The sequence below is a fragment of the Cryptotermes secundus genome, unplaced genomic scaffold (genome assembly GCF_002891405.2).
Source record: "Cryptotermes secundus unplaced genomic scaffold, Csec_1.0 scaffold1705, whole genome shotgun sequence".
Taxonomy (NCBI): domain Eukaryota; kingdom Metazoa; phylum Arthropoda; class Insecta; order Blattodea; family Kalotermitidae; genus Cryptotermes; species Cryptotermes secundus.
Window position 1 is genome coordinate 817,408 of NW_019718639.1, and position 21,718 is coordinate 839,125.

Genomic DNA, 21,718 nt, shown 5'->3' on the forward strand with positions numbered 1-21,718 from the left:
CGGTGTAGTGGGTACGACACTGGAAACTCTATTATAAAAGTGGTCTGATAAGTAACATACAAAATTAGACGACCACAAGTGTTTTATTTCTCACTTTCGAAGATGCGACTAGAAGTTAACATTTTCCAACAAAGACTCTCACTAAGAAATGTTCAAAACTGCTAAAAATCAACATGCAAACAAGTATGGGTAATTCCGAGAAAAGACAACACCCGTGAAAATGGTTAGCGACACTCTGCTAACAGTCGCTAGTCTTCGGCCAGTGAACTGCTACGTCGTTTGTTCTCCTTACGTCTCAGAATATCTGACAGCTATCTGGAGCAGAAGGGAGAAACACCACAAAACCATATGTTAGGGTTCTGTCTGTCTCTGTCTGCATGCACGCATGAATGATCTATCAAGATCCCCCAAAGACAAATGATTTGGTAAAACTCTAAAAGGTAAAACTATCCCTGTAACAGGCCGTGGAGGCCCATAGGGCTGTGAGACGTCGAGGCTTCAACATTTTTCTAGACAATCAGCTCACAGATAGCGGTGATGTCAGCTTTACGAACCGTCCGCCTTTACTCCCCCAGGAAGATTCCTGGTACGGCTGAGTCGACCGCGGGACCATAGTGCGGCTAGAAATATTAGGTCAATTAAAAATCCAGTGACCTAATCGGGAACCTAACCCGCGACCTTACGGTTTGTAGCATTGTGCTTCAACAAACTACGCAACCGGGTACCCCTGGTAAAGCTCTATACATTACATTTCATGTGGCCTCACTTCTTCTCACTCCGGTCTCACGGACAATAATGAGGAGCGTGTAAAGGCAATGGCTTGTTCTTCATGTACAGAATTTAGTATGCAATCAGAACTGTGCTGGGAACACTCTCGGAGAAACTAATTCAGAACATCGACATGAGGGTGGAACAATATTAGGATGAATCTCAGGGAAATGGGTTGAGAGGATGGGAGGTGGATGGAACTGGCTCAGGATCGTGTCCAGTGGCGGGCTTTGATATCAGCAGTGTCGAAACTTCGGGTTCTGCTACCAGAGAGTCAGTTAATTAGTAAGATGGATCTTAGGGAAATAGGCTGTGAGGATGGGAGGTGGATGGAACTGGCTCAGGATCGTGTCCAAGGGCGGGCTTTGGCATTCACGACGCTGAACCTGCAATAAGTAGGTAGGTACTACAATTCGTTGAAATCAAACGAAAATTTGAATCATTTTGTAGTCTTTAATTATCAAAGATATCACAGTTCATTAAAGTCGACCCATCGAACGCGGAGGATGCGTTTGTTCAATCGACCTATCGACTAACGGCGGTGTGGTCATTAAACGCCATGCGACGTACAAGCGACTAGTTAAGAGAACAAGCCCACAGGGACTAGCACAGAAATGAACAGAACATCAAGAATTAGACGCACAGGGCTCAAGACTCCAGGGAGAGGTAGAGGCCCAGTGACTAATACAAGTTGTCTCGAGCACCGCACAATGGAACGTTTTTCCTTTCAAGTCAAAGAGAACCCAACACAATTAAAACGCAGATGCATTATAAAGAGAAGCAGGAGAAATCCGAATCAGTCACCCATACGTTACTTTGTATATCTCAGCCAAGGCGAAAGTGGCACATGGTCCTATCTTCCGTATAAAATTCTTCCCAATGGTTCTGTAGCTCGTTTGTCGTGCATATATCGACACTATATTATCTGAAGATATTGTCGTCGAGTGAAGCAGATAACCATACATACCGGACCTTAAAGCGAAGCAAAGCTATCCCTGTAACAGACCGTGAAGGCCCATAGGGTTGTGAGACGTTGAGGCTCCCATATTATCTAGACCGGCTCAAAGATGGCAGTAAGGCTGTCAGCTTTACGCGCCGGCCGCGCTTTACTCCACAGGAAAATTATTTAATTAATTCCTGGTACTCATTTTTGTTAGAGGCTGAGTCAGCCCCAGGGCCTAGTGCGGCTGGAAGGATTAGGTCAATTGAAGAAAATCCAATGACCTCATCGGGACATGAACCCGCGACCTTCCGACTTGTAGCATAGTGCCTCAACCAGCTACGCTACTGCGTTGACCTTAAAGCATGATGAAATATGAGGTTATGTCGGATTTCAGTGAACTTGCCAAGCATTCTACTGGAAGCAGCGAGGAAAATCACGAAAACAATCAGTCTATTTGGCAGAGTACTTCATCTAAAATGAAAAACTGCAGACGCGTGTTGGAGGTACTCATTTAGAAGCCCGACATGGAATAAGCCGGGATAGTGCAGTCGCTATAGCGACTGGCTACCGGCTGGACGACCGAGAGGTAGGAGTTCGAGTCCGGGTCCAGACCGACTCTGGGGTCCACCCAGCCTCCTATTCAATGCATACCGGGGGATCTATCCCCGTGGGTAAAGCGGGAGGGGTGTGAACCTGACCACTCACCTACAACTAGTGCCGAGGACAAGAAAATGTGGATTTATACATTATTGAGCTCAGTGACAACTTTACCTTTTTTACTCCAATAAAGAGCGACGTATTCAATCGGCAACTGACATCAATTGATCGGAAATGGGGCTCTGACTGACAATGCCTGGATTATCACTTCTGGTGGCAGCAGTGGGACTCCATATGTCCGCTATAAAAATTGCCTGTTTCGGTCTCTATTATTTTGCAGTGCTACGCCACTAACGGATGTGAGACAGAACTGAGGAGACACGAAAACGTGACATCCATATAAAAAAACTTATTGCGAATGTTTTAGCCAGGATCCAGCAGATAATTCCTGCCTCGTTATACAACCTGCTCTGCATACAAGAATGAAAGATTGTGAAGCAGCCGTTCTTCAAGTGGCTACAATCCAACCACCATACTCCCGTTAAATATTGTGAAGACCACATACAGCGGTCGACGTTGTTAACAAACAAATGTACGAGAGTCAGTAAACAGATCACAAACGGAAGTAAAACAGATGTAAAGGACGGAATTGTTTTCTACGTGTATTACTAGGTAGCAAGTATAATTAAAATGATCAAGTCAAGGAGGATGAGGTGGGCAGGGCATGTAGCACGAATGGGGGAGACGAAGAATGCTTATAGGAGATTGGTGGGAAAGCCGGAAGGAAAAAAGACTACTGGGAAGACCAAGGCGTAGGTGGGTGGACAATATTAAAATGAATCTTAGAGAGATAGGATGGGATGGTATGGATTGAATTGATCTGGCTGGGGATAGGGACCAGTGGAGGGCTCTTGTGAACATGGTAATGAACTTTCGCGTTCCATAAAATGCTGGGAAACTCTTGAGTAGCTGTAGAATTGGCTGCTCCTCCAGAAGGGCTCAGATCCATAAGTAAGTAAGTCATCACTAGGTAGCAGCACGGTCATGCCTCATGACAGTCTAGATAGAAGACGCGCAGGCGCACGTCCAGGGGCTAGTTTCAGTACTCAAAAGTGTTTCTTTGTGGGCAAAACGACTCAATGAAAATATTCATAAAGGAATGTTCCCTGATTAGGGTTGGTAATGTTTGTCGCGTAAAATGGTTCCACCTTGATGACAAACGTTTCGTTGGTGACGTAGAGGTTGAAGCGGAGGCGCAGAAGTGGCTGAGACAACAGTCAAAAGTTTCTTATGTGCTGTGTGTTGTGTACTGCAGTACACAACACACAGCACATAAGAAACATCGAACCATAAGCCATACAACTTCAAGCTGACGTCTCCCATCTTCGGGATGAACTAACAAGGAGGAATTCAGCATTTTAGATTAAATATTTTAACATTTAGCGTTTAACTTAAAACAGTTTCGGATGAAAAGTGAGAACTTGATAGTGTACTCAACTATCTTAGTAAGTTTCGTGCTTTTACACGTCAGCATATTGTAGCAGCGTCTACACGACAAACATAACTGTGAACATCAAAAACAACGACAGTGTTTCCACAGTTATAGCAAGTGCCTCTGATGATGGTTGTATCAAACCGAAACATGTAAGGCAGAAGTGATTTTAAAAAAGTGACCTACAAATTGTTACACTCGACGGACTCTCTACTAACTCTGTGATTGATAGTGTAACGGACCAAAAATGAAACAATTCAAAATATCCGGCTTGTTTTCACCTCAGCACTTCCTTGTGAAGTAGATCTTAAGAACCGGAGACAAAGCTAATCAGCACTCACGCAGCGGTCGCCTGACAGAGCTGTTGGTATAAATCAGAATACATGAGACAGGAGCGGTTACTGTAAAATTCAATGGATCTAATCCCTACTTATATCCAGAACTACCAACACCGAATGTTTAAAAAAATATGTAATTTCCTCCCGGGCAGGGAGACAATATGCAGCACGCAAAAGCAGTCTGAACGCAAACTCAAATGGATGCTGTCCGATATGAGAATGGCGGTTGGCAGGGGAAAGAGGACAGGGAATTTCGGAATTACAAATGTAACTGCCACACCACAAGAGGGCGCCGTTATCACGATCTGCGCATCTACTCGGCGTTAAGGAAATTAGTTTTCAGGTTGGCAAACAGGAACGGACCTGGCTCACACCGTGTCCAGTGGCGGGCTCTGGTATTAGCGGAGTTGAACCTTCTGGTTCTGCTACCAGAGAGTCAGTTAATTAGTGAGATGGATCTCAGGGAAACAGGTTGTGAGGATGGCAGGTGGATGGAACTAGCTCAGGATCGTGTCCAGTGGCAGGCTCTGGTATTAGCGGAGTTGAACCTTCTGGTTCTGCTACCAGAGAGTCAGTTAATTAGTAGGCCGCGCCGCTGCTCAAGCAGTTAGTCCCTGGCTTCCCACCGCGGCGGCCCGGTTTCGATCCCGGGTGTGTTCAAGTGGGATTTGTGGTGGAAAAAGTGGCGCTGAGGCGGGTTTTCTCCGAGTACTTCGGGTTTCCTCTGCCAATCTTCATTCCACCAAATTCTCCATCATCATAATCACCCGGGGCAGGTACAATAGGGCAATCAGTGGCCGCCGTGCCGAGTGGACCCAACTGGACTCCACCCCCCACTATGCGAATTAAATTAATTCAGTTAGTTAGTTAGTAAGATGGATCTTAGGGAAACAGGTGGTGAGGAAGGGAGGTGGATGGAACTGGCTCAGGATCGTGTCCACTGGCTGGTTTTGGTGTCAGCCGTGTTGAACCGTGTACTGTTATGACATCGTTAGTTCTTGTTTTTAAATTGAACACTCTGACTTCAATCTGGCTTATGTCTTAACTCTCCGGAACCAGAAATTTATCAAAAGGTATTTAGAAATTAATTTCCCCATCCCGCTGAAAACACACTGGATATCCCTCAGAAAAAGCAATCGATCAATGCTGATTACGGCAATATTCGCTGTGTATTGTGAGAACAAAACAGAAGGAACATTCCAAAAGGTGCTCTACGGTAAAGTTGAGGGCACGTTTCAACATCATTGTGCTTTAAGCAGCCGGTGATGTAAGGAGCCGTAGGAACGTAAGATGTGAGCCCTCACGAATGTTATAGAGGCATTTTCAAGCCACGAGGAGAAAGGTCGTTATTAATAATTCCATGCCAGAGCGATTATTGGTTGTAACGAGGCACCGTGCTATCGAATGGAGCTGCTAGGTCGATCGATTGGTCTGCTAGTCGATTGTCTCGCTGTTCATAAATCACTTCTACCCTCTCAACTGTCACTGAGCTGTTGAATCAAGTAACCACCAAAACAACATAACGCTTGTCACTGTCGGAATTTCAAGATGGCTTCTTGACAAATTCCGTGCAGGGACTCTGAACGGTGCAGACCTCTTGAAACGAAGTCTATACAGTACCGCTAATGAAACTGTTTAGTTTTCGTTTCATAAGTTGTTTACTGTTTGTGTAAATTTAACAAAGATACTGTCGCAAGATGGAATGATTATACACCGGTTTATTGGATACTTTAGCGCACAAATCGCGTCTGCACTTTACAAATCACTATCACACACAGACTAGTGATCTCAATGACTTCACTACGCTGCCTGGTAATGGCTTCCAACAGTTGACGTTCCTCTGATCCTGGACTCATGTCCTCGCAGGCTGGTGGCCACCTCACACCAACCTCCTACTCTTCTAACTGTCGTCTCAAAACTCGATTCGGGTTCTCCTCTAACTGTCTTTCTTATAAAATTTCGGCACGGACCGTGTAGAAAACACTATTCCTCTGGTTCAGTACAATTGTTGCTTAGTTGTGGCATGATACTTCTTCTGTTGCCTGTGCAGCCATAGGGATGGACAGGGCAGAGAACACCATTCCTCTTTTGCTGTTGCCTACAAAAAGCCGTTCTGTAGTTATTTCGCGGTCGTTGCCTGGCAACGGGTCTGAATGTCACAATATCATGTTACATATGGCACTAGTACATTACCTACTTGGTATTTTACTACATTACCTGTTTCGGTTTAATGAAAGTACTATCAAGTGAATAACCAATAACACAACCTGAAGAAGTCACAACTATCCCACAACTGACGTCATGTAGTTGTCGAAATATTACGTGATCATGTTCACAAGTGGATACATACATAAACTGCAGAATACCTTGACAGTAGCTGATGACGTGAAACAGGCAGCTGATTATCAGCTATGAGTATAGAACTCAGCGTCAAGAGAGACTTCCATCACTAGAAGCAGCAAGTGCATGCACTGCTCGACAGTCTCTTGTTATTCCTTGGGGCTCTGTCGGAATTCGTTGTTGGAATTAAACTCTTGTTGGATTAACTGTGACACTACAGAGATGTCTTTAGCTCAGGGATGCATTTGGGAACTTAGTTTGTTTATGTTACGTGTGTGTCTGAATTCGGTAGGGGGTACACAGTTCGTATCTTGCATTCCACCTCCCAAATTCTTCCCAATTATTCAACAATCATCACATCGTTCGGTCCTTCAGGTGCTGATCAGAACACCATAAAATAAAATACAGAAAAAGAGGCTAAAAGAAATAAAACTACCCCTCTAACAAGCCGTCAAGGTCTGTAGGGTTGTGAGACGTAAGCTCCCACATTTTCCAGACAATCGGCTCACAGACGACGGTGAGGTTGTCAGGCTCACAGATCGGGTGTCTTTTACCCCCAGGACAGTTACTGGTCAGAGACTGAGTCGACCCCAGAGCCATAGTGCGGCTGGAACTGAAAAAAAAAAGATTAAATAACACCGGGAATCGAACCGACGACATTCTGGCTTGTAGCATAGTGCCTCAACCAACTACGCTACCGCGTGTCGCCACCAGAGAAAAGGAAAAACTATGTTGAAGGCCGCTATTAGCTTCGAGGAGAATGTAGCAACAGAAAAGCAAACCGGTGATTAGCAAAAAAGCAACGCGAAGGTTAAGTTGGCTGCCTTGAGGGCTGACCACAGTTACGCAATTCAATACCGGATCCTTGAGGAGTCAATAAAAGCGAATACAACCACGTAATTTCCTAGTACTTCAAATTAAGAAGTCCGGCGCTCGTAACGTTATCATGACAGCCTGCAAGAGGTAACTGTGGCACGTCTTACTCTTTGCTTTGCTTCAGTAGGCATCACGGATGTGTCTTCAACCCGCAACTCGGAACTCAAAACTGTATCCAATCAGCAGTGTGTTCAAAAGTGAATTCGTGAATACGCGGGTTATTTCAGCGCCATCTCGGAGCAGACAGAGTTACAACGCACACAATACTGGATGATTAATTGGAAAACATTTGGAAAGAAGTCATGACCTAATCGAGGTGTTATCTTGGAATATACCTGGAGAAACTGAGGAAAACGAGGAGAAATTTTGCACAGAATAGCTGCGGTGTCCGGGACGAGACTAAACACAGTATCTCCCGAATACGTTACCGTTACCCTAACCCGCTCAGCCCAATTCGTTAAAATAATTTGAATTTAATGCGTAACCAGTGCGAGAACAATACAGGAGGAACATGAACCCATGAGGATCTGCATATCGTGGACTTGCAGGTGTAACAAACAAGATGTGGCCGGAAAGTGGACAGCGCAATAATTGGGACGCACGTCTAACGTACATCTTACACAACTCAGTTGGTATGAATGCAGATGGATAGAGCTGGCTCATGATCATGTCCAGTGGCGGGGTTTGGTATTAGCGGTGTTGAACCTTCGGGTTCTGCTATCAGAGAGTTAGTATTTTTAAGGGCGGAAAATTTCAGGGAACAAGTCCTCCGGGAGGGACTTTAAGCCGTGGGTCCCGTGTCGTAGCTTTACGGCACGTAAAAGAACCTCATGTCTCAAGGGGACCTTTGAGCCAAATTCAGGATATTTCCCGTCCAACACTAGTCTCTAACGCCTCTGGTAGATGGGGGAAGGATTGAGATACCGCTGAGCCAGTTGAGGCCGAACTCGCTGGCTGAGTCGGGACTGATGGCACGCACCAGTACCGGTAAGGTATAGAGACTGGTAGAATATCACAGGGGGACGCACAATGGACCAATACTGGTCTAAGTGCATGGGAAAACCCGCCCTCTCCAATAACAATAACAAGATGGATCTTAGGGAAACAGGTTGTGAGTATGGGAGGTGGATGAACTGGCTCAGGATCGTGTCCAGTGGCGGGCTTTAGTATTAGCGGTGTTGAACCTTCGGGTTCTGCTACCAGAGAGTTAGTTAATTAGTAAGATGGATCTCAGGGAAACAGGCTGTGAGGATGGGAGGTGGATGAACTGGCTCAGGATCGTGTCCAGTGGCGAGCTTTAGTATTAGCGGTGTTGAACCTTCGGGTTCTGCCGCAGGGTTAGTCAGATGCAGACTTCTCTGGCTGCCTGTACGTAACGCTGATCGTATCTTCCCGGATTCTGTGGTTTTACTGTCGACTTGCCGCCAGATTTTACGGCTGGCCTGCGCACACTACTGCCATTGTTCAAGAAGACAAGCCACCCGTCTCGTGGCTCCACTTGTTTGCTGAATGGTCCATAAAACGATAAGAATAATCGGGCTCTGATTTAAAGCAAACAGGTAGTGACGTCATAAACACGGCTACACGTGCCGGTGTTTGACATTGTTAACACCTCGACACCTAAACACCTGTCAGAGCACACCGCCACACAGTCACGCTCTGCAGTCTAGTGATGCACCGCTTAGAACATTCAGTGCCATGGTTAAGGGAGTTAAGGCTGTGAAGGGCATGTCCCTGCATCCAGACCACAATGATCAACTTTACTGAACACGAACATAAAGGCCTTTCATATCTCAACGGGAAAAACTGTCGCTGTTATCAACAGCGTTACTGGATTCGGAGCACGAAAATCTATCGACTAAGTAATTTCTACGCAACTGGAACACTTCTGCCTATATAAAGAAACTTCCGGCAAAACGTACCTAGTTTCAATAACTTACGTTCTGATGAAAGTTATATTTTTGTACCAAGACACTAGAAACTTTACAGAACAACATTCACTTAGCTGTGCTTCCCGCCTGAAGACATAAGCTATTAGTTTTCTTACTAAGTATGAACGCAGCAATACCGAGCGAAACATGTCTCCCAACATCCTGTGTAACTTTTACCCACTGTGACTTCTGACACACAAACTTACTTTCAAAGAGGATGGCCTTGAGTTAACATTCTAGTCGATGGGTTCTATTATTGACTAAGCTGACTGAGGATTTCTGTAGTTCTCTCCAGTACCTCCAGGGAAATACTGGTAATTACTTCGATTAGACCACTACTGCTTGCCTTCGAATCTTATCGAATTCGTCATCCTACAATCAGACATGTCGTTAGTCAAACCACAAAGACACAGCCTCGTACATGTCAGGATTTCTAATGCCAAGGCCGATCAGATCAAAGAAGGGCCATATGGATACACCACAACCGATATATCCGCCATTCGTGTGCCGTACCCAAACTAATTCTAGCGGTAGGGGCGAGAAAGAGTGTCAGCCGTGACTAGAAATAAACACTCTTAATTTCTCATAGATAAAGCAATGATAGAAAGGCGGGGGGAAGAAAGACGAAAGATGCTGGCGCCATCTAACTCAACGTCCTGCCACGCAAACAGACGCAACAACTGAGCGATGAAAGCCCTATCAAAAGGCAAGAAGATATTCACAAAAATAGCTGAACATAGGACCTGAGTGGGGCACTCAAACACACAGAAAATATTTACAACTCGAACTGTAAACAGGCTCTCATCGAATTCCCTAACGCCTCCATATTTCGTTGACAGGAAACCAAGAGAACTGCGTAACAGAGGTGGAACGCAATCGAACAGCGTCCAGAACTGTTGAAACCAGGAAGTAGAAACGCTGAGCACACAACAGGCGAGCGTAAGTCCAGTGAAACAATTACGGAGACTGTTGGAGCTAACATGGAAGACGGTACAGACATAGGAGGGAGTACAGAGGAGGGTGAAAGTGCTGAAGTTGCCCCTGTACTTAACTAGCAGTACTTACTTACTTACTTACTCATGGAACTGAGCCCTTCTTGAGAAGCCGCCAATTCTGCAGCTACTCAAGAATTTCCCAGCATTTTATGGAACCCGAAGGTTCATCACCGTGTAAGTTTTGAGGTTTTCATGGCGATGACTATGAAGAAAGTCGTCTTCTGGGATCTGGCGCCGTGTATTCTTCGTTTTAACAGACGTTTCGGGGGAACATATCGCCTCCATCTTCATGGCAGGTGAACTGCGTTGCGAATACACAACTGCCCTGAAGATGGAGGCGATATGTTCCTCCGAAATGTCGGTTAAAACCAAGAATACACGGCGCCAGATCCCAGAAGACGACTTTGTTCATCACCGTGTTTACAAGAGCCCTCAACTGGTCCCTAATCTGAGCCAGATTTATCCAATCCATACCATCCCATCCTATCTCTCTAAGATCCATTATAATATTGTCCACCCACCTACGCCTTGGTCTTCCCTGTGGTCTCTTTCCTTCTGGCTTTCCCACCAATATCCTATATGCATTACTTAATCAGCATTACAGGATGAAAACGTATGGGGGAGTGGATGTATACATCCATGTATTCCTGACCTCGGCACTACTTGGAGGCGAATGGTCACCTTCACGCCTCGGCCGCCTTACTTTGAGGAAAGAGCCCTGGGTACCCCCAGGACAGGAGGCTGGGTGGGACCCAGAACCGGTCTGGACGATAATGAGAAAATATCTTGCCCTTACCGGGGCTCGATCTCCGACATCTCGGCCGTCCAGCCCGTAGCCAATCATTATATCGACTGAGCTATCCGGCTTGAAGAGAATAGCATAGAGTCCACGTGGAAAGAATGGAATACATAACAGACTGCCTAAGCGATAAAAGCAATACGGGCCAGACAGATCTGTTTGGTTGCTTGGAGTAAACTTTGACCGTGAAGATGGAAGAAGTACGCTTCTCCGAAACATATGGTGTCATATCCAAAAAAAGAGACTTATCTGTTGGAGACCGCTTGAGAGCCCACAGTGGCTTCTGTTACGTCTCCTTGGTTTCTAGGGCTCGTTAGCCACCCAGAAATGCACAGGTCATCTCTCTAACAACGATTCTAGTTCGCTGCCAGTTTCAATTGCGCAATTCATTCTTTCGCTCCGCACAGAATTTCTTGGCAAATGTCCGCAGACAAAGATGGCACATGAGACCCAGCTGCTACCTTCTACCGTTGTCTCTCAAATTTCACTTGACATACGTATGGTATATTACATCACTTCCCAACAACAATGACTCAGCAGTTTAACGCGGAAGTAACACGTCGTCTCATTCACTAAGCACCACGAAGCAGCTGGTCTTCTCAGTCACTCCTAGAAAAAATTTCACGTAAAATCATACCTGAAATACTTAACCACACCCGGAATTACTGGGGTTTCGGAGTTCGCCTATCTTCCGAAACCCCAGTAATTCTGAGTCAGAACCATTTAGAATCTATTAATTAATCATATTGTTATTTTTACTGTGTGAGGAACCGAGGTCAGAGAATTGCTGTGATGGGTCCTCGCCAGCAGTCATTCTTGGTTCCGAGTTCCACGGGGCTCTTAACCATATTTTGCCGTCTCATGGCTCTGAAAACGCGCAGCTCTCCTTCCGAACATTTAGTTTCCATGGTAACTTGAAGTCTTCAGTTGTATTTCAGGTATAGTCGTACATTAAGTTAGTTAGTTAGTTAGTTACTGGAGAGGGTGGGTTTCCCCATGCACCGCGACCAGTTTGATCTATTGTGCTTCCCTCTATGATATTCTACCAGTCTCTATACCCTACCGATACTGGGGCTTACCATCAGTCCCGACCGAGCCAGCGAGTTCGGCCTCTACTGGCTTGGTGGTATCTATAATGCTTCCCCCATCTATCAGAGGCATTAGAGACTACTGTTGGGCGGGAAACGTCCTTGAATTTGGCTCAGTGACCTCCTTAGGAGATATGAGGTTCTTTTACGTGCCGTAAAGCTACGACACGGGACCCACGGCTTAAAGTCCCTCCCGGAGGACTTGTTCCCTGAATTTTTCCGCCCTTAAAAATTCCACGACCTCCGCCGGGTTTGAACCCGCGTACCACGAGTCATGAGGTGGGAACGTTACCTCTAGACTACGGATGGTGCTCTACTCATATATTAAGTTAGCACGTTTCTCGTTCTGTTTCCGTGGTAACAACTCTCAGCTGATATCGCTATCCGACTCGGTCTTTAGTTCCTTGGCAATTCAAAGTTTCCACTGTCAATGTCACATGCATACGAGTACATATTGTACATGTATCTCAAGCAAACTGCCTGCGCGCGCTGTTGTGTGCGTGTCTGGAGGAGAGGGCCAGTCAGCGAGTCCCCGCTTGAGGTATCCCCTAGCAAAGGAAGTGACCAGCAATAGCAACCGGATCCTTCCTCTCATCGAAGATGAGGCCCCATTTCAAAACACTTAAAAGTCTTGGAAAGAACAAACATATGGTCATGGGTCCCGATAGGGCCCGGAACCAAGACTGTGCTGGTGAGGACCAACAGCAATTTACCCGACCAACCAAAGCGAACTGCCTACACTTCGCGACTTTATAAACACGCTGTTTGTTATAGCCAGGCAGTCTGACATTTTAGGGCCGGGTACACAGATTTTCGAAACGAATAAAACCAGGCAGCCTATGGATGTGGTCGATACACAACAGAGACAGCAGCCTGCATCCGAATTATGCGTCTGTTTGTGCCATTGGTTAATTGGCAGACGCGGAAAATGACGGGATCCCAAAGGGACACAGGTTTTATCATGGACATTAACAGAGATTTAATAACGTTGTGGAACTGAATTCAATGACGACGGTCATTAATACGACGCGCCATCTTGACTGACTCATTAATTACTGTTGTAATTGGAACCAAATTCTGATGACAGATAACATTGGGGTGAGAGGAGGGGGAGTGGACAGAGTCGGTCAAACAGGCAGCCGTGTTAACACACAAACAAAACACTGACTCAGAAGATACATGGGAAGAAAGAAAAGGAAGTAAAAAAGAAAGAAGCCCGATAAATGAAAGGACCAAAGTAAAGACGCTGAAGTTGTCCCTGTCCTTAACTAATTAAGCACTGCGCCATGAAGGCGTAGATCCACATTTCTTGACCTCGGCACTAGTTGGAGGTGAGGGGTGAGCTTCACGCCCCAGCCGCTTTACCTCCGGCATCCATCGGATAAGGGGCTGGGTGCACCCCAGAGACGATTTGGACGAAATGCAGAAGAGAAAACTCTTGACCCTGCCGGGACTCGAACACCGACCCCTCGATCTTCCAACCCGTAGCCAGTCGCTATACCGATTGCACTATCCTGGCTCCTGAAAGGACGATGGTAAAGATGAAAAAATCAAAGGGCGAAAAAATGTGAACGAAAGACGAACGTCAAATAGCAGCTAATCGACGTTTCGGCGGGGCAAAGTGCTCTGATCTTTACTTCTTAGGGTTGCTTGCTTCACTTATTCTTTGATCCTAAAAATGGAGGATACATGTTAATCCGAAATGTTAGTAAACTTCTACCAGATCACACGGCGTCAAAACCAAGACAACAGTAGGTCTACCCTTCATATTCACCGCCGTGTGAACCTCAACTTTCAACATTCCTTAGCGATGTCTCTGCAAATGGAAATTCCCGTAAGCAAGATGGGCATACATACAAGGCTTCCGGTTCGGTCGCGTTTCAACAGGAAATAGCGATCTCCGAATTATATGCTGCCTTGAAGCGTTGCACACAAGCGTTTATATTTAGGCCATGATCAGTGCCACGTTCCGAGAATGTCTGCAGGTAAAAAAGTTGCCTGGCAACTTCGGCTAACAGCGAAACCAGATGCTGTAACGGCACCAATATCTGCTTCGCTATTGTTTTAAAGGACACAGCTCTCTTTCATGTTCCATACGGAGCAACAGTTGAAACTCTGAAGCACAAAGTTCGCTTAAATATATATGAATTCAGTTCGTACCTCACAGGAAACATTCATTAAATAACCGTCATTATTATACGTAAACTATACACATACCGTGTTTGTAATGTGCAGAAAATTCTTTAATATTAAAGCACGTGGCATATCATGGTCCCTGATTTCATTGAAGGCCGCGGTACAAGAGCCGAATTTCAGGGCCCACACGTTATACATACATACATGGCCCTTATGGCGTCGTTAAATAAACCATTTATACATATACAAATAAAGAAAATAAATATATATCGGTGTAAAAAATGAAAAATTTAAATAAATTTTTTATCCCATTTGCTTAACTGCGTATAAGTTTTCTATTAGTTAACGACAGTACGGTGTCGGCTTGACTCCCTAGATGAGGGATCAGCCCATCCCCCCCCCCAGGCGGTCTCTACCTAATGACGACACAGATATATTCCTGCGGAGAAAGAGAGAAGGAATGAAAGAAAAGAAAATAATATGTTCTCGGATGTGACATCGTGTAGTTCAGTGTAAGTTCGCTGATGTTTCGAGAAACACACTGCCTCCATTTTCAGGGTTGAAGAGTAAGCCAAACAAACGGTTAAGTATCCTTCTTCCGAAAGGTCGATGGACGCCCCGTGTTTTCTGTTTCTTTCCGGGTTCTAATTTCGCCCCTGATACCAAATACACAGATATTTCTCGTGGGTTACCTCAGTCCCTCCAGGCTCCGGGATAGTGTCTCAAATTCGGCCACGACCGCTTCCTTCCATATCCTATCCAATTCATTATTCACTAACCACTTCACCCATCCATCCTACGCAATCCGAGCTACTGGCATCGTCGTCAAACAAGCCATAAACACGTGACTCAATGGAGTACAGTCCTTGAGAAGCTAACACTCAGCTTGCCGAAAAATCCCCAGGATTTTATGGAACTCGAAGGTTCATTACTGAATTCTCTACAGCCGCCACTGGTTCCTATCCTGAGCCAGCTGAACCCAGTACACATCATCCCATTCTATTTCCATAACGCCATTTAAACATCTTACCATCTACACCTACGTCTTCCAAGTGGTCATTTTCTTTCAGTTTCTCCCATCATAACTTCTCTTCACAACTCATCCTCTTTGGCTTGATAACCCTGTATGTGGCAAGGAGTAACAACTACGAAACCCCTCTTTGTGCAGTTTTCTTCATACTCGCGTCACTTCATCCCTCTTGGGTCCAAATATTACCCTCTGCACCCTGTTCTCAAAGATCTTCAATCTGTGTTCTATGTTTAATATGCCAGACTAGTTAGTTAGTTAGTTAGTTAGTTATTGGAGAGGGTGGGTTTCCCCATGCACTTAGACCAGTATTGGTCCATTGTGCTTCCCTCTATGATATTCTACCAGGCTCTATACCCTACCGATACTGGTGCTTACCATCAGTCTCGACCAAGCCAGCGAGTTCGGCCTCTACTGGCTTAGCGGTATCTATAATGCTTCCCCCACCTATCAGAGGCGTTAGAGACTACTGTTGGGCGGGAAATGTCCTTGAATTTGGCTCAGTTACCTCCTTAGGAGATATGAGGTTCTTTTACGTGCCGTAAAGCTACGACACGGGACCCACGGCTTAAAGTCCCTCCTCCCGCCCTTAAAAATTCCACGACCTCCGCCGGGTTTGAACCCGCGTACTACGAGTCATGAGGTGGGAACGTTACCTCTAGACTACGGAGGCCGCTTATATGCCAGACTAAGTTTAACAACCATAAACCGATCAGGCAAAATTATTGTTTTGTGTATATTTACGTTTCGAGACAGAAGAGGCAAGCTCAGCTCGCGTCATGCATGTCGCTTGTTGGCGCACTACCACAAGGCGGTACTCCTCACAGTTACCTTTGAAAGAAGCTCAAATCAAACAAATGATTTTACCTATACATAATCGACCTTCCCTGTGCATTCTGTGTTTATACACATATATATTGTGACATGTAGGCCCGTTGCCTGTGTAAACAGGCTACAGTAAAACAGTCATTGCTAGGGAACGGCTCTTTGGACGTCTTCGCGGCAACAAGAGAACACGCAATACTTGAGACCTTTTCTGTGTGATACGCGCCGATGCTATACAACGAGGACTAGCTGAGGCAGTGAATAGTTCGGAAACACAGAGGAAGGGGAAGGTCCGCCGTTAGAATGTTGGAATCCACTACAAAGCAACGGCTAGTGAAGACTGATAAGACTTTATGTGTGCTGTGGTTACAGTGAGTTTTGGAGTGAGTAAATCTGTGAGGCTGTCGTTGTTATTTGTAGTTACGAGTTGTTTAAGCGTATAATAAACTTGATTATCAATCCAAACCCCGTCTAGTCACTTAATCACATGGCTATACATAGCGTGCGCTGGCCATTTCATGCCGACCGCACTGGATCAGGGGAGGTGGACTCTTTCAGGATACGAACATGGTTTCCCCTTGATATGTCGCAACGTGAGCCATCCACACAGATATCTTTATGTTAAACATAATGTTTCCGTCACCTCATCACGAACATACCACTGCAACTTGCTCACGGGCAGGAGAGCATCCCCTGCCCACACAGAGCGCCCCATTCCACGAGGCAATACAGCGTGTTCCCAAAACACATACCTGCTACTGGAGAAAGTTTCCTCATGACGCACCACCTCGATTTCCACTACAAAATAAAATAGAGAAACAAATAAATACCGCAACAGCACAAAATATTATTAAAACATTTGATTATTTCCAATAAATCTTTATATGAGCATCTGTAATATGCACACAGTTGTTAAGTAGTGAGGCCCCTTACTGTGCAGCATCACTGCGGACTCCAACATATTTATACGTCGGTCTCTAAGCATATATTATACAGGATGTTCTGTAAGTACCTCACATGGCATTTTTGTTGTTTCGTATAAAGGACGATTCACCTGTCCCAGTATTTCTTTTTTTTCCCCCCTTGGCACTACAGCCGCAGTGGGCCTAGGCCTACCTCCATGAACTTCTCCGTTCACTTCAGTTTTTCTAGATCTTACACATTCGGTAGGACTCCTTGGGCGGGTGATCAGCTCGTCGCAAGGCCTTTACCTGTATACAAACACAGAAAAACACACACACACAAACTAAACATCCATGCCCTGAGTGGGATTCGAACCCACGATCCCGGTTTCCAAGCGAGCGAAGACAGTGCATGCCTTAGACCGCTCGGCTACCGTGACCGGCGTATTTCTTATATAGTATTTTTAAATATACAAATAATTTTGAGTTTCAAGACATGACGTGAAAGCGTATGAAGGTAACTTGGTTCATTCTGGTTCGTCACACGAGTAACAGTATAAACTAGTATTGACGCCGTCCAGTGTGATTGATAATTGTTGTGTTTTTAATCTTTCATCCGTTACATGTTTCGGTTGGAGCGACCATCTTCAGGAAATTATCAATACATATGCAAACTACTCCTATAATGTCAGTGGTCATTATCAGGGCCTGGATTTTGACATGTCATCTTTTTTCCCTTGTATCCTATGCGATGCTCTTAAATACTCAGATATGAGCTGCTGGTTACAGGAATGTAAATTTTTTAGGACATTTTTTTGTCGTTTTTTGACATTTTTAGGTTTAAGGTCATTTTTTCATTTGGGGGTATTTTTTTGGCAAATTTTTGGACTTTTAATGGTATTTCTTGTCATTTTTGGCCATTTTAGGGAATTTTTCTTCATATGTTTTCTGAAATGTGAATAACATGGAAGCGAAGTGTTCTTTCTTTTCTCCTTTAGGTCATTTTATAGGTCATTATTTAAATATTTTCAGGTCATCAAAATCCGGGCCCTGATCATTATCAATGCATAAAGACACTACAATTACAATGTCATAAATATAAAATATTATCCTTTAAAAATTACTACGATGTTCATGAATTTGTTAAAACATTTATAAATTATTATAATTAGTCTATTTACAAAGTATGGTTTAAAAAAATTGTTAAAATCTAGAACCAATTGTAATTATTAAAGGATAATTTATATTTATGACATTGTAATAGTAGTGTCTGTGTGTATTGTTAATGTCCTGAAGATGGTCGCTCCGACCGGACATGTAAACACTGAAAGGTTAAAAACACAATAATTATCAACCACACCGGACGGGGTCAATAAACTTTTATACGCATAAAGGTCACTGGATATACAATTCAGCACGAACATTCAAATAAAAATTGTCTTTACTTTTGCAGTTCGGGCATGAACTTGCCATTCCTCTTATCTACGCTGTCGTTACTTACTTACGAAATTATATACATGACCAGAAAAGAAAATCTCTCGTACTTGTGGGTTGCTGAAGAGTCTCGAGAAAATCAGTAAAATCTGTAATCAGTTTTCCGTTGGTTCTGTTTAGAATCCAGCCGAGTAAAAGTCTGAAGTGTTACCAGTAATTAATTAATTCGCTTAGTGGGGGGTGGAATCCACTTGGGTCCACTCGGCACGGCGGCCACTTATTGGCCTATTGTACCTGCCCCGGGTGATTATGATGATGGAGAATTTGGTGGAATGAAGATTGGCAGGGGTAACCGAAGTACCCGAAGAAAATCTTCCCCAGTGCCACTTTGTCCACCACAAATCCCACTTGACCAGACCCGGGTTTGAACCCGGGCCGCCGCGGTGGGAAAAGTTTTACCAGTAACAGAACTACCTCGGTCGAAGTGCGTCAAAATGTGATATATGATATCCATATACAGCCCAGTCGGAAGCTTTTTTGGTCATGGCGATGGACTCAGAATATTTTACGAATGAATACTTTTTGTTATTTCAAGTATCACATAGCAGACTGGATGGAATACGACGGCGAAGTCATTCTAGAAACGAATGATGCTTTCGACATGTTTTTTGCTTCGATAATGACGAAGCTATAGGTGAATAAAAGTACTGCCTTCTAGAATGCGAGGGCGTCTAGTCCAGTATCTCACCGACGTTTCGGAGGAACGTACTACTTCCATCATACTTATGTTTCATCTCTGCACATCTCTTGCTTAGTATATCTTTGAACTCGGAATAAAGAGGCAGTATTTACCTGCGAAACATCTACAAAACTCATGGCGTCACCTCACAGTAATTATCGTCTTTATGGTCACCAGCGTGTGTTCAAACACATCCTACAGGCCGTACAGACGAACAAAGGACCTCATATTGTGTAATTCCGATAGAGTCTGACGTTTCGAAAGAATACACCGCCGTTATTTCAGGGTCAAAGAGTAAACCACTCAAGAAGCCAGCTAAAGTTAGCGGCAAGTTTTGAGTATTTATAGAAAACGACTGTACCTACCCCTCAAGGGAGGACAGCAGTCATTAGAAGGGTACCAGGCAATGGCGGAAGGGGGGAGAGATCAATGCAATACATATGCTCGGTACCGGCTGCTGTTGTTGCCACAATTATGAGCACTGTGCTACGTCATCCCAGCTGTCCATTCCCGTCCAAATTCTGTGAAATTAAAAACAACTGCTCGCCGCCACACACAATTCGGGAGCGAGTGTCCGCATTTCACAGGCGCTCTGTTTACATCCCCACTATTCATAACCCACACGTATTCATCGCAACACCAATGGCGACAAGTAAGAGTCAATGCAAGGCACTCAAAACGGTTCAGAATACCAAATTCCTGGAATAATATTTGAACATGTTCACTGTTGCCATCTGGGGGCACGAAGTAGCGTAGTTGGTTGAGGCACTGTGCTATAATCGAGGAGGTCGCGGGATCAATTGCCGATGAGGTCACTGGATTTTTCAATTGACGTAATCCTTCCAGCATCACTATGGCCCTGGGGCTGATTCAGCCTCTAACAGAAATGAGTACCAGGAATCTTCCTGGGGCAAAGGGCGGAAGGCGCGTAAGGCTGACAAGTTCAACGCCAGTTGTGAGCCCGATTGTCTAGAAAATTTGGGATCCTTGACGTCTCACAACCCTGTGGGCCTCACTGCCCAGTTACAGGGATAGCTTCATCTTTGTCCCTATTATCGTATCAGTAACACATTTTTTTCCCTTGGCACTACAGCCCCAGTGGGCCTAGGCCTACCTCCATGAACTTCTCCGTTCACTTCGGTTTTTCTAGATCTTACACATTCGATAGGACTCCTTGGGCGGGTGATCAGCTCGTCGCAAGGCCTCTACCTGTACACAAACACAGAAAAACGCACACACACAAACTAAACATCCATGCCCTGAGTGGGATTCGAACCCACGATCCCGGTTTCCAAGCGAGTGAAGACTGTACATGCCTTAGACCGCTCGGCTACCGTGACCGGCTTCAGTAACACATCCGTGCACATAAAATCGATGGGGAAACCAACTTGGGACATTACATAACCAGTGACTCTGTGACTCGTGCACGCCACACTGTACTGTATTCTTTGGGCAATAAAATCTAGAAGGTTACTGTAGCATGGGCCTGTGGACAGCATAAGCAAAGGCAGCAGTGGATGCTGAAACGTGGTCAGAAAACATCTCATGAAATTCCCATGTCTAAAAACGGAAGGAACATGAGAAGATAAGATTAATATAGATCTTAGGGGAAAGGGCTCTCAGGAAAGGAAGTGGATGAAACTGGCTCATGATTGTGTCCAATTGCGGGCTTTCGTATTAACGGTGCTGAACCTTCAGGTTCTGCTACCAGAGTCAGTCAGTCAGTTAGTAAGATGGATCTCAGGGAAACAGGCTGAGGATGAGAGGCGGATGGAACTGGCTCAGGATCGTGTCCAGTGGCGGGGTTCGGTATTAGCGGTGCTGAACCTTGAGGTTCTGCTACCAGAGTCAGTCAGTCAGTTAGTAAGATGGATCTCAGGGAAACAGGCTGAGGATGAGAGGCGGATGGAACTGGCTCATGATTGTGTCCAATTGCGGGCTTTCGTATTAACGGTGCTGAACCTTCGGGTTCTGCTACCAGAGAGTCAGTTAATAAGATGGATCCCAGGGAAACAGGCTGTGAGGATGCGAGGTGGATGGAACTGGCTCAGGATCGTGTCCAGTGGCGGGGTTCGGTATTAGCGGTGCTGAACCTTGAGGTTCTGCTACCACAGTCAGTCAGTCAGTTACTAAGATGGATCTCAGGGAAACAGGCTGAGGATGAGAGGCGGATGAAACTGGCTCATGATTGTGTCCAATTGCGGGCTTTCGTATTAACGGTGCTGAACCTTCGGGTTCTGCTACCAGAGAGTCAGTTAATAAGATGGATCCCAGGGAAACAGGCTGTGAGGATGGGAGGTGGATGGAACTGGCTCAGGATCGTGTCCAGTGGCGGGGTTTGGTATTAGCGGTGCTGAACCTTCAGGTTCTGCTACCACAGTCAGTCAGTCAGTTAGTAAGATGGATCCCAGGGAAACAGGCTGTGAGGATGGGAGGTGGATGGAACTGGCTCAGGATCGTGTCCAGTGGCGGGGTTTGGTATTAGCGG

General features: G+C 45.2%; 1 protein-coding gene across 4 annotated transcripts in view; it reads right to left on the reverse strand.

The window, feature by feature from the left end:
- The window catches only part of LOC111863896, a 499,114-nt gene that overhangs the window by 470,836 nt on the left and 6,560 nt on the right, over positions 1-21,718 (reverse strand). For all 4 annotated transcript variants that reach the window (XM_023850710.2, XM_023850703.2, XM_023850725.1 and 1 more), the window contains exon 2: positions 16,908-16,953. In XM_023850710.2, the coding sequence (XP_023706478.1) occupies positions 16,908-16,953 (46 nt within the window). The remainder of the gene's footprint in view (positions 1-16,907; positions 16,954-21,718) is intronic.